Source organism: Mesoplodon densirostris, chromosome 5 (genome assembly GCF_025265405.1).
Source record: "Mesoplodon densirostris isolate mMesDen1 chromosome 5, mMesDen1 primary haplotype, whole genome shotgun sequence".
Taxonomy (NCBI): Eukaryota; Metazoa; Chordata; class Mammalia; order Artiodactyla; family Ziphiidae; genus Mesoplodon; species Mesoplodon densirostris.
This window is the reverse complement of record NC_082665.1, coordinates 29588449-29600503: the sequence shown is the minus strand read 5'-3', so window position 1 is coordinate 29600503 and position 12055 is coordinate 29588449. Positions and strand designations below refer to the sequence as shown.

General features: G+C 34.4%; 1 protein-coding gene across 1 annotated transcript in view; it reads left to right on the top strand.

The window, feature by feature from the left end:
* The window catches only part of LOC132490968 (multidrug resistance-associated protein 1-like), an 87165-nt gene that overhangs the window by 29142 nt on the left and 45968 nt on the right, over positions 1-12055 (top strand). The window contains exons 6-10 of the mRNA XM_060099795.1: positions 4092-4346; positions 5416-5481; positions 8410-8547; positions 9960-10106; positions 11880-11964. Coding sequence (XP_059955778.1) covers positions 4092-4346; positions 5416-5481; positions 8410-8547; positions 9960-10106; positions 11880-11964 — 691 coding nt within the window. The remainder of the gene's footprint in view (positions 1-4091; positions 4347-5415; positions 5482-8409; positions 8548-9959; positions 10107-11879; positions 11965-12055) is intronic.

Genomic DNA, 12055 nt, shown 5'->3' with positions numbered 1-12055 from the left:
TGCCGATGCAGGGGATACGGGTTCGTGCCCCGGTCTGGGAGGATCCCATATGCCGCGGAGCGGCTGGGCCCGTGAGCCATGGCTGCTGGGCCTGCGCATCCGGAGCCTGTGCTCCGCAACGGGAGAGGCCACAACAGTGAGAGGCCCACATACCGCAAAAAAAAAAAAAAAAAAAAAAAAGAGTAGATTGCGGTAGAAATTGGAGCAAACTGTCCGAAATAAAAAGGAAAATCAAGTGCTATGGGTGAGTCAATTATAAGGGCAAAAAGACCCTGGAGATAATGTAAGAGGGAACAGAGTCTACAGGAGTGAGACTGTATGGGTCCTTAGAGAATGTTTAATAACAAAGGGCACTCAAGGATCAAAGGAATACGGCAATCAAGCTGGTTCAGTGGATCCTGCGGTAGGGATTAAGACTTAATTCAAACCCCATCAGACAAACAGCGGAAGACATTCGTAGTGACCTGTAGTGCTAGGATGCTCTGGGACAGCCCATGCAGGTGGCACAAATATAAGGCAGTCTTTCTTCTGAGTCTCTTATCTTATATCTGCTTTCCAGAGGGACTAACTGGGGTTGCTAAATTTCCCTTCTCCTATACAGATTTTAGGATTCTGATTTTTGTTATATTTAGATAACTTCAAGATCCTAAATAGCTCTCATAGTGGCACCAGATGACCCATATTCATCTGACATTGGCCCTCCTTCATCAGAGATTTGTTGTTACACTGGGGTAAAGCTGGTCTCACACCTTTTTCTTGGTGAGGAAGGGAGGTGTTTGAAAGCCCTTGTTCCGTATCCATCCACATGACTGCTGCTACTTTGGAGTAAAGTTCAGGGAACATCATTTTTTAAGGTTTGTGGGGAAGAACACAGGCCTCCTTCCACTTGATCACTTCACGAGTCTTTGGGTCTTAAAATTCAGATTTTGTTACCCCTTAGCTCTCCATTGCAGGCTCCATGGGAATTCTTGAGGGCTAAGAAACAAGATATGGTTCAAAAGCAGCATCAGTTAATCCTGGGCTTAATGTGGGCAGTCTGAGGGCATTCTTCCATCAAATACCATCCAATAGGAGTTTCTGTGATTTTAAATATATTCTATATCCACATTGCCCAGTATGGTAGCCACTAGTCATATACGGCTGTTGAACCTTTGAAACTGAAACGTGGCTAGTAAGAGTAAGGAAGTAGGTTTTTAATTTCAATTAAATTTAAGTTTAATAACCGTGTCTAGACTGTCTACATCTGTGGCTTAAAGGTTTATTCTTTCCTTAATTGTGGGAAGTATATAATATAAAGAAAACTGATAAAATTCTGTTTCCATTCTTTAAAATAGATGTACTTAAGTGCCGTCAGAAGGAGGAGAGAGAAAGGAAATACTGGCATACTTCTTTTTGCATCCAAAAGAACTGAAGAAAAATGAATTCTCATAGATTTATGAGGATCCACCTTTAGGAAAACCATGACTCATTAGAAGTATGGCAACCACTGTTTGAGAATCACTGGGATAGAAATGTTTAGGGCCCAGCAAGTTCTAAATTATATGATGTCTATGACTTACAGCTAGGATGGTCAGGAAAAATAGTTCAGGAAATAAAGATATGAACCAGGGCCGTGGCAATGAGTCCAGAAAGGAACAAATACATGAGGGAGAATATGAAATTGTAAAACAAATTTCATCATCATAAGATGAAATGAACCATTAGTGAATTGAGCTCAGTGATAAAAAAAAAAGATATTTCCAGTCCATAAAAAGGGTTTTTGAGGTTGGAAGCCATATCTGGTGTATCTGGGTCTTCTTAGAGCACAATTCAATCAATGAAATGAATGAAGTTTCAAAAAGTGATGAATCACATAGATGTGTTACAGATGCTCCTGAGTGGGTCCCCAACAAGGGTCCTTCTGTCCAGTGTCCTTCGAGCCAACTAAGTTTGGGTTAGGAGCAAAGGAAAGCTTCATTCTCTGATCAGATAACGGAGAGATGGGAGCTCGCTCTAAAGCAGGGGTCCACAATCCCCCCCCAACTCCGGACCCCAAGTCCGTGGAAGAACTTTCTTCCAGGAAACCAGTCCTTGGGGATCGCTGCTCTACAGCACAGGGCTCTCCTGACAGGCTGGCAGGGAAGGGAGGGGGCGGGGTTCTTGCTGGGTGGCTGCAGCTGTGCTGCTCAGGCTCCTGATCAAGGTGCCAGGCGCAACATCTCTGCTCGCGGCCCGCTGCTGCCATCTTGGATTAAGTGTCATGCGTGGTTACTGCACCCCGACACCGAGCTTCGGTGTAGGCTCAGCTGTTTTCTTTCTCAGGCGGAACTCTGGTCTGAAGGGCCGGGTGCGAAGCCTCTGCACACTGCCCCCTGGGAGCAAGTGAGACTAGTCTAAACACCCAGGAAAAGGAAAAAAAAAAAAGGTTAGACTTTATTGTATTACCCAGTCCCCTTAGAATTGTTAATGGGTTTTGCCGGTGACAGTTGTGCTTTGTGTGTTTTCCAAAAGGAGGGTGTTTATTTGATTCCTTGGATAATTTGATGATTTTGAATTACTCAGTCTTTTAGTATTTTCATAAATACTAAGTGTGGTTTATCTTTTCCTTCTAGAAAAGTGGGAGAAAAGAGTTTATATTTGTTTATAATAGTAAGTTGGGGGTGGGTGCAATTAGAGATCAATGGATCTCTTAAAAAATGCTATAGTCTTAATGAAATGAGAATAACTGTTCTTGGATTTCCATTGTTTTACCTGGCCACTTTAAATGGTCAATAACTTATTAAGGGAGTTTACAAAGCTACATTTGGAGGAGACGTGGATAGAAGTCTAACGATTGTTGTGATTAGTATTTTTTCCTTTTTTCCTCTTATGGGAGCAGTATTTATTCTGTTTTATCATCAGCACCACTGTGCCCCTTAGAAGGCAGTAGCAGAAATATAAAAGATTCAACACTGCAGTAGCCTTAGAGCTTAGGGGGATCCTGACACCTTGTGAAACTCCCAGGTCTGTGCATCTCCTCCAGCAGCCCCATGACCTCCCACACGCACTGAGCCCCTCGGCTTTAAGCTAGGGAATGTTAGAAGTGTTCCACTGAAGGCCTTGCCTACTTTTTTTCCAGATGGGCTTTTCCTCTCGCTTTGTATTAGTCATTTATTGAATAAATAGATCTTGAGTGCCTCCTGTATACCATTTACTTTTGTTAGATCCAGCTCTCAATCCTGTCTCTCTTTAAATCAATGTGATGGAAATTCTTTAGAACTTTTGTCATATGAATGGACTTTTGCCTCTTTTCCAGTTTAAATATAAACTTCCACTATTTTTACAGTTATTTATGGTTTTCACTGGGAATTTTAAATGAGTGGGAAATTAAATAAGTGAATTTATAATATCAACCTTAGTAAGAAGATACCAGTAATTAACCATAAGGATATTGAATTCAATATAATATTAAATAACATACACAGAGGGAAAGTGAGAATTAGGCTTTGGAAGAAAAGAAAAGATGTATTTCCAACTGGTCCATGAAGCCTTTTCAATACTCTTATCTCTCTAAATCCCCATGGCCCTTCTTACCTATTGTTAAACTTATAATCAGCCTGTGTGTAGGACGTTTGTGTAGGAGGGGAGTGGACTGCACAATTAGATTATAATCTCTTTAAGAATTAGGACTGTATCATTTAAAAATTAGCATTCATTAGATATTCATTGATTCACTTGTGTACTTTGTATTGATAAAAGTTAGATGGTTTAGCGTTATACGCCAGTAAATAGAGAGGAAGCTCAGTGCTAGAAATCTAGAATTGGTTTCTGTTGCAGTTTTTCAATTCCACAAATCGTAAAGCGTTCTTGGTGAATGTATTTGCTTGGGAATCCAACTGTTACTCTCTACCAATACATAGTAAATTTTAAAACTATGTAATTTGATCCATAATTGTTTTTTCTTCATCTAAAAACATAGCTCTTGATGTTATATGATGTGATGCATAAGTAATCATTCATATTTGTCTAAATATATTACAAATTTTTATTTTTAGTTAAAAGTTACCATTGTTTGACTGTAAAGATCCCTCATGATCTACAGAACTCTGAGTATTTTGCTTCTCTTTTTCCAGACCCTGCTTTTATCTAATGTTTCTAGAAAAAAGTTTTCCACTGGGGAAATTATTAACTTGATGTCAGCAGATGCCCAGCAGCTCATGGACTTGACTGCAAACATCAATCTCCTTTGGTCAGGTCCTTTTCAAATCCTGATGGCCGTATCATTTCTTTGGCAAGAGCTGGGTCCAGCAGTGTTAGCAGGGCTGGCAGTCTTGGTGTTTGTTATCCCAGTGAACGCTTTAGTTGCAAATAGAATGAAAAAGCTGAAGGTAAGAATATGATTGCCTCAAGTTACATGCGTCCAACAATACTTATTACTTTAATACATTTAGGTGCTGAAAATTTATACCTTCTTTTATATTTTTCTGGATTTTTCAAATAATTACCAAAAAGATTAGGCTTTAAAGATGAGAAATAGAAAATAACATATGATTATAAAATAATTATGAGTTACTAAACACACTAGTATTTAGAATAACAGGTTTTTCAGTGAATACTTTTAAACTAATTTTTAAAAAATATTCTGGATTTTAAATAATTGTAAGTCAAATTTTTAGGAATGGACTTACATTTTCAGGACCTTAATCTAGAGCCCTAAGACATCCAAAGAGACTCCAATATTATATACAAATATTCCAAACAGAAAATATGCTTTAATCACACAAACAATATTAAGGATATTAACTTGTAAATGTGTACTTTGTTAGATATACAAATACTTATTATTATATATAAAATAATTGTGGCAGTATTATTGGAGGAAACCCTTAAGAAGCAATACCTAAACAATGATAAGTATAAAATAATATAAATATTAAGCATTTGAGTAAATATATAATACTTATATAATGTTTGCAAAAAAAACAGTATTTGAAAATATACATTTTAATCACTCTAATTTCCAAAGTACTAATAACACTCAAGATAGTACACTTAAAATATAGAAACCTTTATATATATATATATATATATATATATATATATATATATATATATATAAGTGATAGAGTTTGGGGAATTTTTTCCCATTTTAATAGAATATGGATATTATTTTATCATTACATTCTAAATAACTATTATATTTTCTACTCTTTTAGAAAATGTACATCTTGTTTTTATCCTACTGCTGGCTACTTTTAAGTTTATAATGTCTATTTATAACTATTTTCTAACATAATCAACAGAATAATATTGCATGAACATTATACGATGGTTTTATATAAAATAGTATATAAAACAGAGGAAATACATTGTATTTTTAAAAATAGCTATGGTCATATCAATTAAAGTATTAGCAACTCTCGTCAAATATACTTTCATTTTCTTTCCCTTACATAGAAAAGCCAAATGAAGAACAAAGACAAACAGATAAAACTGCTCAATGAAATCTTACATGGAATTAAGGTAATATAAAAAGAGCATACCTTTAACTATTTAGAATATAGCAATGAGTTAAACAATAAATGAATTTTTTAGCATTCTCAATATCAAAGTAATGATATAAGTATAGTTTTTGAGGGAGTATTTTAGATTTCAGATGTATAGGAATTCCTATTGTTGAAATAACATTTAAATAAAGCCAAATAAAATGCAGGGGGTTTTTTTGTTTGATTCTCAACCAACAACTAAACACAAATATCCCAAAAGATACGAAATATTACTTGTTTCAAGGGTAGAAGAGATGAGATGAAACAGGGCAGAGTGACAATACCATTGTCATCAGTGTGAAGGCAGATTTATACAGGGTCAGTGATGAGAAGGTAGATATATACGGGGTTCTTTTACTCAGAATAGAGATGATCATACAAATGCTATTCTATGAAAGGTGTGTTACAGATATTTGTTTCCTAGAAAAGCTACCCCCACTCCACACCACTAACATTTTCTCTGTGATAAAATGAGTGAAACCTGTTGAACTTTTGTATAGAGATCTTCCTGAATTTACAATGGAGCTGTATCCTGATAAACCCATCATAAGCTGAAAATATCCTTAAGTCGAAAATACATTTAATACACCTAACATACTGAATATCATAGCTTAGCCTAGCTGAAATATGCTCAAATCACTTACATTAGACTACAGTTGGGCAAAATTATCTAACACAGAGCCTATTTTATAATAAGGTGTGGAAAAGTTCATTTATTGAATACTGTACTGAAAGTGAAAAACAGAATGGTAGTATGGTTACAGAATGGTTGCAAGTGTATTGGTTGTTTACCCTCTGGACTGTGTGTCTGTCCAGCATCATGACAGAGTAGTATACCACATATTACTAACCTGGGAAAAGATCAAAATCCAAAATTGGAGGTGCAGTTTCCATTGAATGAGCATTGCTTTTGCACCATCCTAAAGCTGAAAAATCCTAAATTGAATCATTGTAAATTGGAGACCTTCTGTATATAATTTCAAATCCTATTGCACTTGGATTATAGCTTACCAGATTTTTCTAAAGCACAAAATTTGCAGACTTAATATGGAATTTCCTTCTAACATTTAAAACTGCATAGGACGTTCCCTCTGTCTGGTGCATCTATCATTATATGCACAGAATAAACCCATTATATGTACCCATTGATTCACCTTAAAATCAATAAATGATATACTGTATTGTGCTGTGTAAAATTTTTACAAAAATATAAATTACTGAAGTGAAAGACATTGTTAGATTGAAGATACCTTGAAAGGAGGCTATTATTCATTTAATCATCTGAACTTTAGAATAGCAATAAGTAACTCTGAAATTTAACTCAGATTATTCAATAAGGTCACACATCCCCAAAGTATATGATCCAGATGCATCTTGCATCTCTTGGTGGGTTAATTGAGAGCCCCTGCATCCATTAGAAAGTAGAGTGATGTATGTTCATAGGTTTTAAGTATTGATATTCATAAAAGGAAATTTGTGTTATCAATAGGACTAGGACAGTGTAGATAAAATAAAAGAAAATTTCCTCAAGATCTAAGCAAAGTTCAAGATTTAAAATAGCAGTCCCAGTAGTAAATACACTAGAATATTGGTAGAGGTCCAAGTGGCAATCAATTAGTATAGCTTAAAGGTGTGAGCAGTTTGCATCCTTGGAGTCTGAAAACAGGTGTCATAGAGGCTCTATTTGATAATGATAGTATATTAGTATTTATTGAATATTTTCTATGTGTCATGCACTGTGCCTATCACTTTATATCTGTTTCCTCATATAATTCTTATAAACCTCAAGAAAAAGATTTCTCATCTTCATTTTACAAATAAGGAAACAAAGTATCTGAGCAGGTAAGGGTCATGTCTAAGTTCACAGAGCTGGGGAGAGATTATTAGAGATCTCCAGAGAAGCAGGACTAATAGGACAGATAGACATATAGATAGATAGATAGATAGATAGATAGATAGATAGATAAAGATTTATTTTAAGGAATTGACTTATGATTATGGGGGCTGGCAAGTGTGAAATCTTTTGAGCAGCCTGGAAATTCCAGCAGGAGTTGATGTTGCCATCTTGAGTCTGGAGGCAGAATTCCTTCCTTCTCAGGGAACCTCGGTTTTTTCTCTTAAGGTCTTCAACTGATTGGATGAGGCCAACCCATTTAATGGAGTGTAATCTGCTTTATTTTAAGTCTGATGATTTAAATGTTAATCAGATCTAAAAATTACCTTCACAGCAACATCTAGACTGGTGTTTAATCAAAGAACTGGTCAACATAACGTAGCCAAATTAACACATAAAATTAATCATCACAGAGGGATAGAGCTGGAATTTGAATGTAGGTCTATCTCACTCTAAAACATATGTGGTGAGCCATTGTATGATTCTGCTTCTGCATGTTTTCCATCTCAGAAAATAGTTTACAATCTTAGAACACCAGTAACCTTTCAGAAAACGGCTTGAAGTCCCAAGACATCAGTTTTCAAGAAATTGGGAGACCAAGGAGAGAAGCTTAGATATTTAGAAATGGGAAGATAACAGAACTGAGAGTTGGACCAGCAGGAAAACTGACAGGATTAAGCTAGATAGAAACTGCTATGGAGCTCATGCCAGGAACTGGGATGTTGCCAAAATCTGGCTCAAGAATAAGCTACTGGTGGGTAAGAGAGACTTAAGCCTGGGGAAATGGTGATTTCCTCCCCCGACCCACCCCAAAAAAACACAATTCAAGGAAGTGTTTTGACTCAGTTGAAAACAGGGGAAATTTTCTTTACTTTATAGGTAACATCTTTTTTTTTTTTACCTACACAATTATGTGAGTGTGTGTATGTGTTATAGTGTGTGTATTTGTGCATGTTTTTATTCCTTCTATGATATTGATTGTCAAATAGTCATTGTCTGACTTCTTCACAGATCCTTAAACTTTATGCATGGGAACCCTCCTATAAAAAGAAGATTATTGAAATTCGAGAACAGGAATTGGAAGTTCAAAAATCAGCTGGGTATCTTGCTGTATTTTCTATGCTGACTTTAACTTGCATTCCATTCTTTGTGAGTGTGTGTATTATTTCTTGTTTTGATTTTCAAATTTGATTTGCAGATTCACCTTCAAATTACCTGGAATTAAGTTGTCCAAAGTGAAATCTTCTTTATCTGAATTTAAATTAAAAAAATATGCAGTCATTAACCTATGGAGATAAGAGAATGAAATATTTAAAGAAGGGGAAAATTTTTTTGGTGCATTCTCATTGGTCTGTATTTTTTATATATAATAAGATTTTACATCTTTGTAAATTTCTTATAGATTGAACATATGCCATCCTCATTCTTAAAAAATATAACCTGTATTTCAGAGTTCCATTTCAGCTCTAAAATTTTTTGATTTTCCTGATTAATCCCTTTTAAGCAAGACCCAAAGTCACACTACATAGAGATGGGAAGGGAAGTTATCTAAACATTTATTGAGTGTTTCTACTGTTTACCAGACAAGTTATATGCATTGCTTTATTTCATTCTTGAAATAATAAGACATTACTTTTCTCATTTCACAAAAAGAAATGGAAATATTGATAGTTTGGAAACATCCTCAAAGTTATAGAATTAGTATTTGTAGGTGAATTGATATGAACTGACGTCATTCTCCTTCTGTCACTTCATACAAATATTGGGAATCTCATGCTATTTAAAGAGTATAAATTGCCTTTAAATATGAAGCAGCAGCTGAAAGCTGAAGGATAAGAAAACTACATATACCTGAAGCATCAATTTTAACCAAAGTTATCACTCTCAGTGGTGAGGGGGTCAGAGAACATTCTATGTGTCTCCCCTGTTGTTAATTTAAAATATTATTATTTTTTATTCAAACAGACATATGGGTATTATGAAAGTAAAAGCAATATTTACATTTGGAATATTTTAGTAGAAATGTCCAAGAAACATTTGTTTAAGACAGTCCTATGTACATGATAAATAATCAATACATTCTCAGGCATAAATGAACTTTTCTGCCTTTTCTAAATGAAAGTTATGCAAGTAAATATAAATCTTATCAGTCGTGATTTATTTATGCCTTCCTCAGTTAATACTAAGACACAGAGAAAGTATAATTATTGAATATGAGACAGAAGGTATGCACACGTTACTGGAAAAAATTTACATAAAACTTCTCCACTTTGAAAAAAGATGAACTACTATATGTTTTAAATGGGAATAATTACTCTAGTGAAAATATGATATGTCAAAGAAGGGAGCTAGACCACATGTTCATAGGATGTCATTATCTAAGATACACAATTGTATGATCTGTACTAAATATTGATTTCATATCCTTCTGCAGTAGTACTGAATAGTACTACATTTTAGTAAACAGCAACAATAAAGGTTATTAAAATTTTCTTTTCTAATTTTGAGTCTCTAACTCATAATTGAATAATTAAAGATAATAACATATCTCTATTTTTAAGGTGTCCCTGGCAACATTTGGCGTCTATTTCTTACTGGACGAAGGCAACATTTTAACAGCCACTAAAGTGTTCACATCTATGTCTTTGTTTAATATTTTGAGGCTTCCTCTGTTTGATTTACCAATGGTGATCTCAGCTGTGGTCCAGGTACATCCAAAGTATCCTTAAACTGAGAATCATTTCTCTGCTTAAATCTATGGTTTTGCATATTTCATTTCTTTGTCTTTTTTTAAAATTTCACTTTTTGTAGTTGCTTTACACTGCTTTCAAAATCAACCTCCCTGAATTAATGAGCAATAGAGAACATTATAGAATGGAAGGAATCGTGTCTTCTTTGCCTGTGCTTCTCTTCTATAAAAATGACTTTTAAGCGTCTTTTCAACAGAAAGTCAATTGAAAATGACTTTCAATATGTGATACTGTTTTCTTTGCTAAATGTTAGTTTCTTTTATTTAGCATTTTTAAAATTTGGTTTTTGACACTATGTCATTAAAGGGTTCATTTTCTGCTTTCAGCTGAAAAATTTTTAACTAGGTGCTTTGCACAGAGCTGGATCTGAATTTTCCCAGGGTTCAGCAGCATTTCATCTATATTGAATGAATAAACCAGTGAGAAAAGTGCATTGATAATATCAGTCTGCCAACAAACCTTGTATGAGGTATCTGGTTCAGCCTGCTTTTGTTGTAACCTCCAATTGCTAGAGGCTCTTTAGATGCTATAATGAGTAGAAGGCGGCTAAAACCACAAGGAATCCAAAGAACTGAGTTCCTTCATCCCTTTGCCCTGAGATTTTCTCAGTTAAATTTTTTTGATATCAGGTTGGGGCATTCCACCATCAAATCCTTTTCAAGTCTGGGTTCATAAACAAAGTGAATCTTTGCGTATTGGAACCGACTCTTTGATCTAAGAACTTTGCCTTTTAATTTTTAAATTATTTAAATGAAGAGTAACATACTTCTATAGTAAATTCCAATTAAGCTATTTTTGTTACATAATACCATTTTTATGTTATTATACTAATAATGACCAACAGAGGGCATAGAAGTACTATTGTTGTGATGCTTTTAACACTTGTTTCACAGCACACTTCTTTTAAAGAAAATGTCATTCTTAGAGTAACAGTTTAGTTTTGCTTTTGAAATTAGAATCTAGCTAAAGGTCTGGTATGGCAAAGTGTTTTCCAACTCCTAGTGGTACGCTACTACTGTCACTAAACAAATAAGGAAAACAATTGTCAAAAAAAAAAAAGAAGAAAAGAAAAGAGAAGAAAAAGAAAAAGAACCAGCTCTGCATACTGATATGACACACTTGGTAAACAAAACCACAGCCCAATTACATCTTATCCATTAACAATAGACATTTCCTAGCATAAAGTGAATAAAAATATACTAGAGGTTTCATGCAAGTCAGTTTCAGGGGGAAAAATGATTCTATTTATCATAATTGTAGCTAAACATTTTACAGGTATTTTACTATAACTAAATGTTACTATTGCCAAAATAATCATTTTATTTATGCTCAGAAGCAGAATTCATTCAATCGTCCTGAAGTTGCTTTTAAAAACTAATTTCTCTATAATTATTAATTAATCAGTTATTATGTCTTTACTAGAATGTTAAGGAGGAATTTTGGTTTCTTCTTCTCATGCTTTCCTGCATATATGATATTTGTTTTGATCTTTGGTCCTTGAAACTGTTCTTTTTCTTTATGGATGGACTTATTTATAAACATTAAAACAATGCAAACTATGCTTGCTGAATATTTTTATCAAAACAGTGCAAACTATGCTTGCTGAATATTTTTATCAATATCTTCAATTTGCATCAAAAAATTTTAATCATACTGTAAACCACAATAAATGCTTTTCAGTTTAACTTGTGCTTGAAACCCAAAAAATTTCATTTGCATTTATTTTGATAGACAAGAATATCATTGGTTCGTTTGGAAGACTTTCTCAATACTGAGGTCTTTCATCCTCGAAGTATAGAAACAAAGTACATAGGAGGTCAGCAGTTCCTCTTTGTATTCAATATTTATTTGACTTCTAGGCTGAAGACAATTGATTCTAAGATATATTTGTATTTATTTTTTCTTCC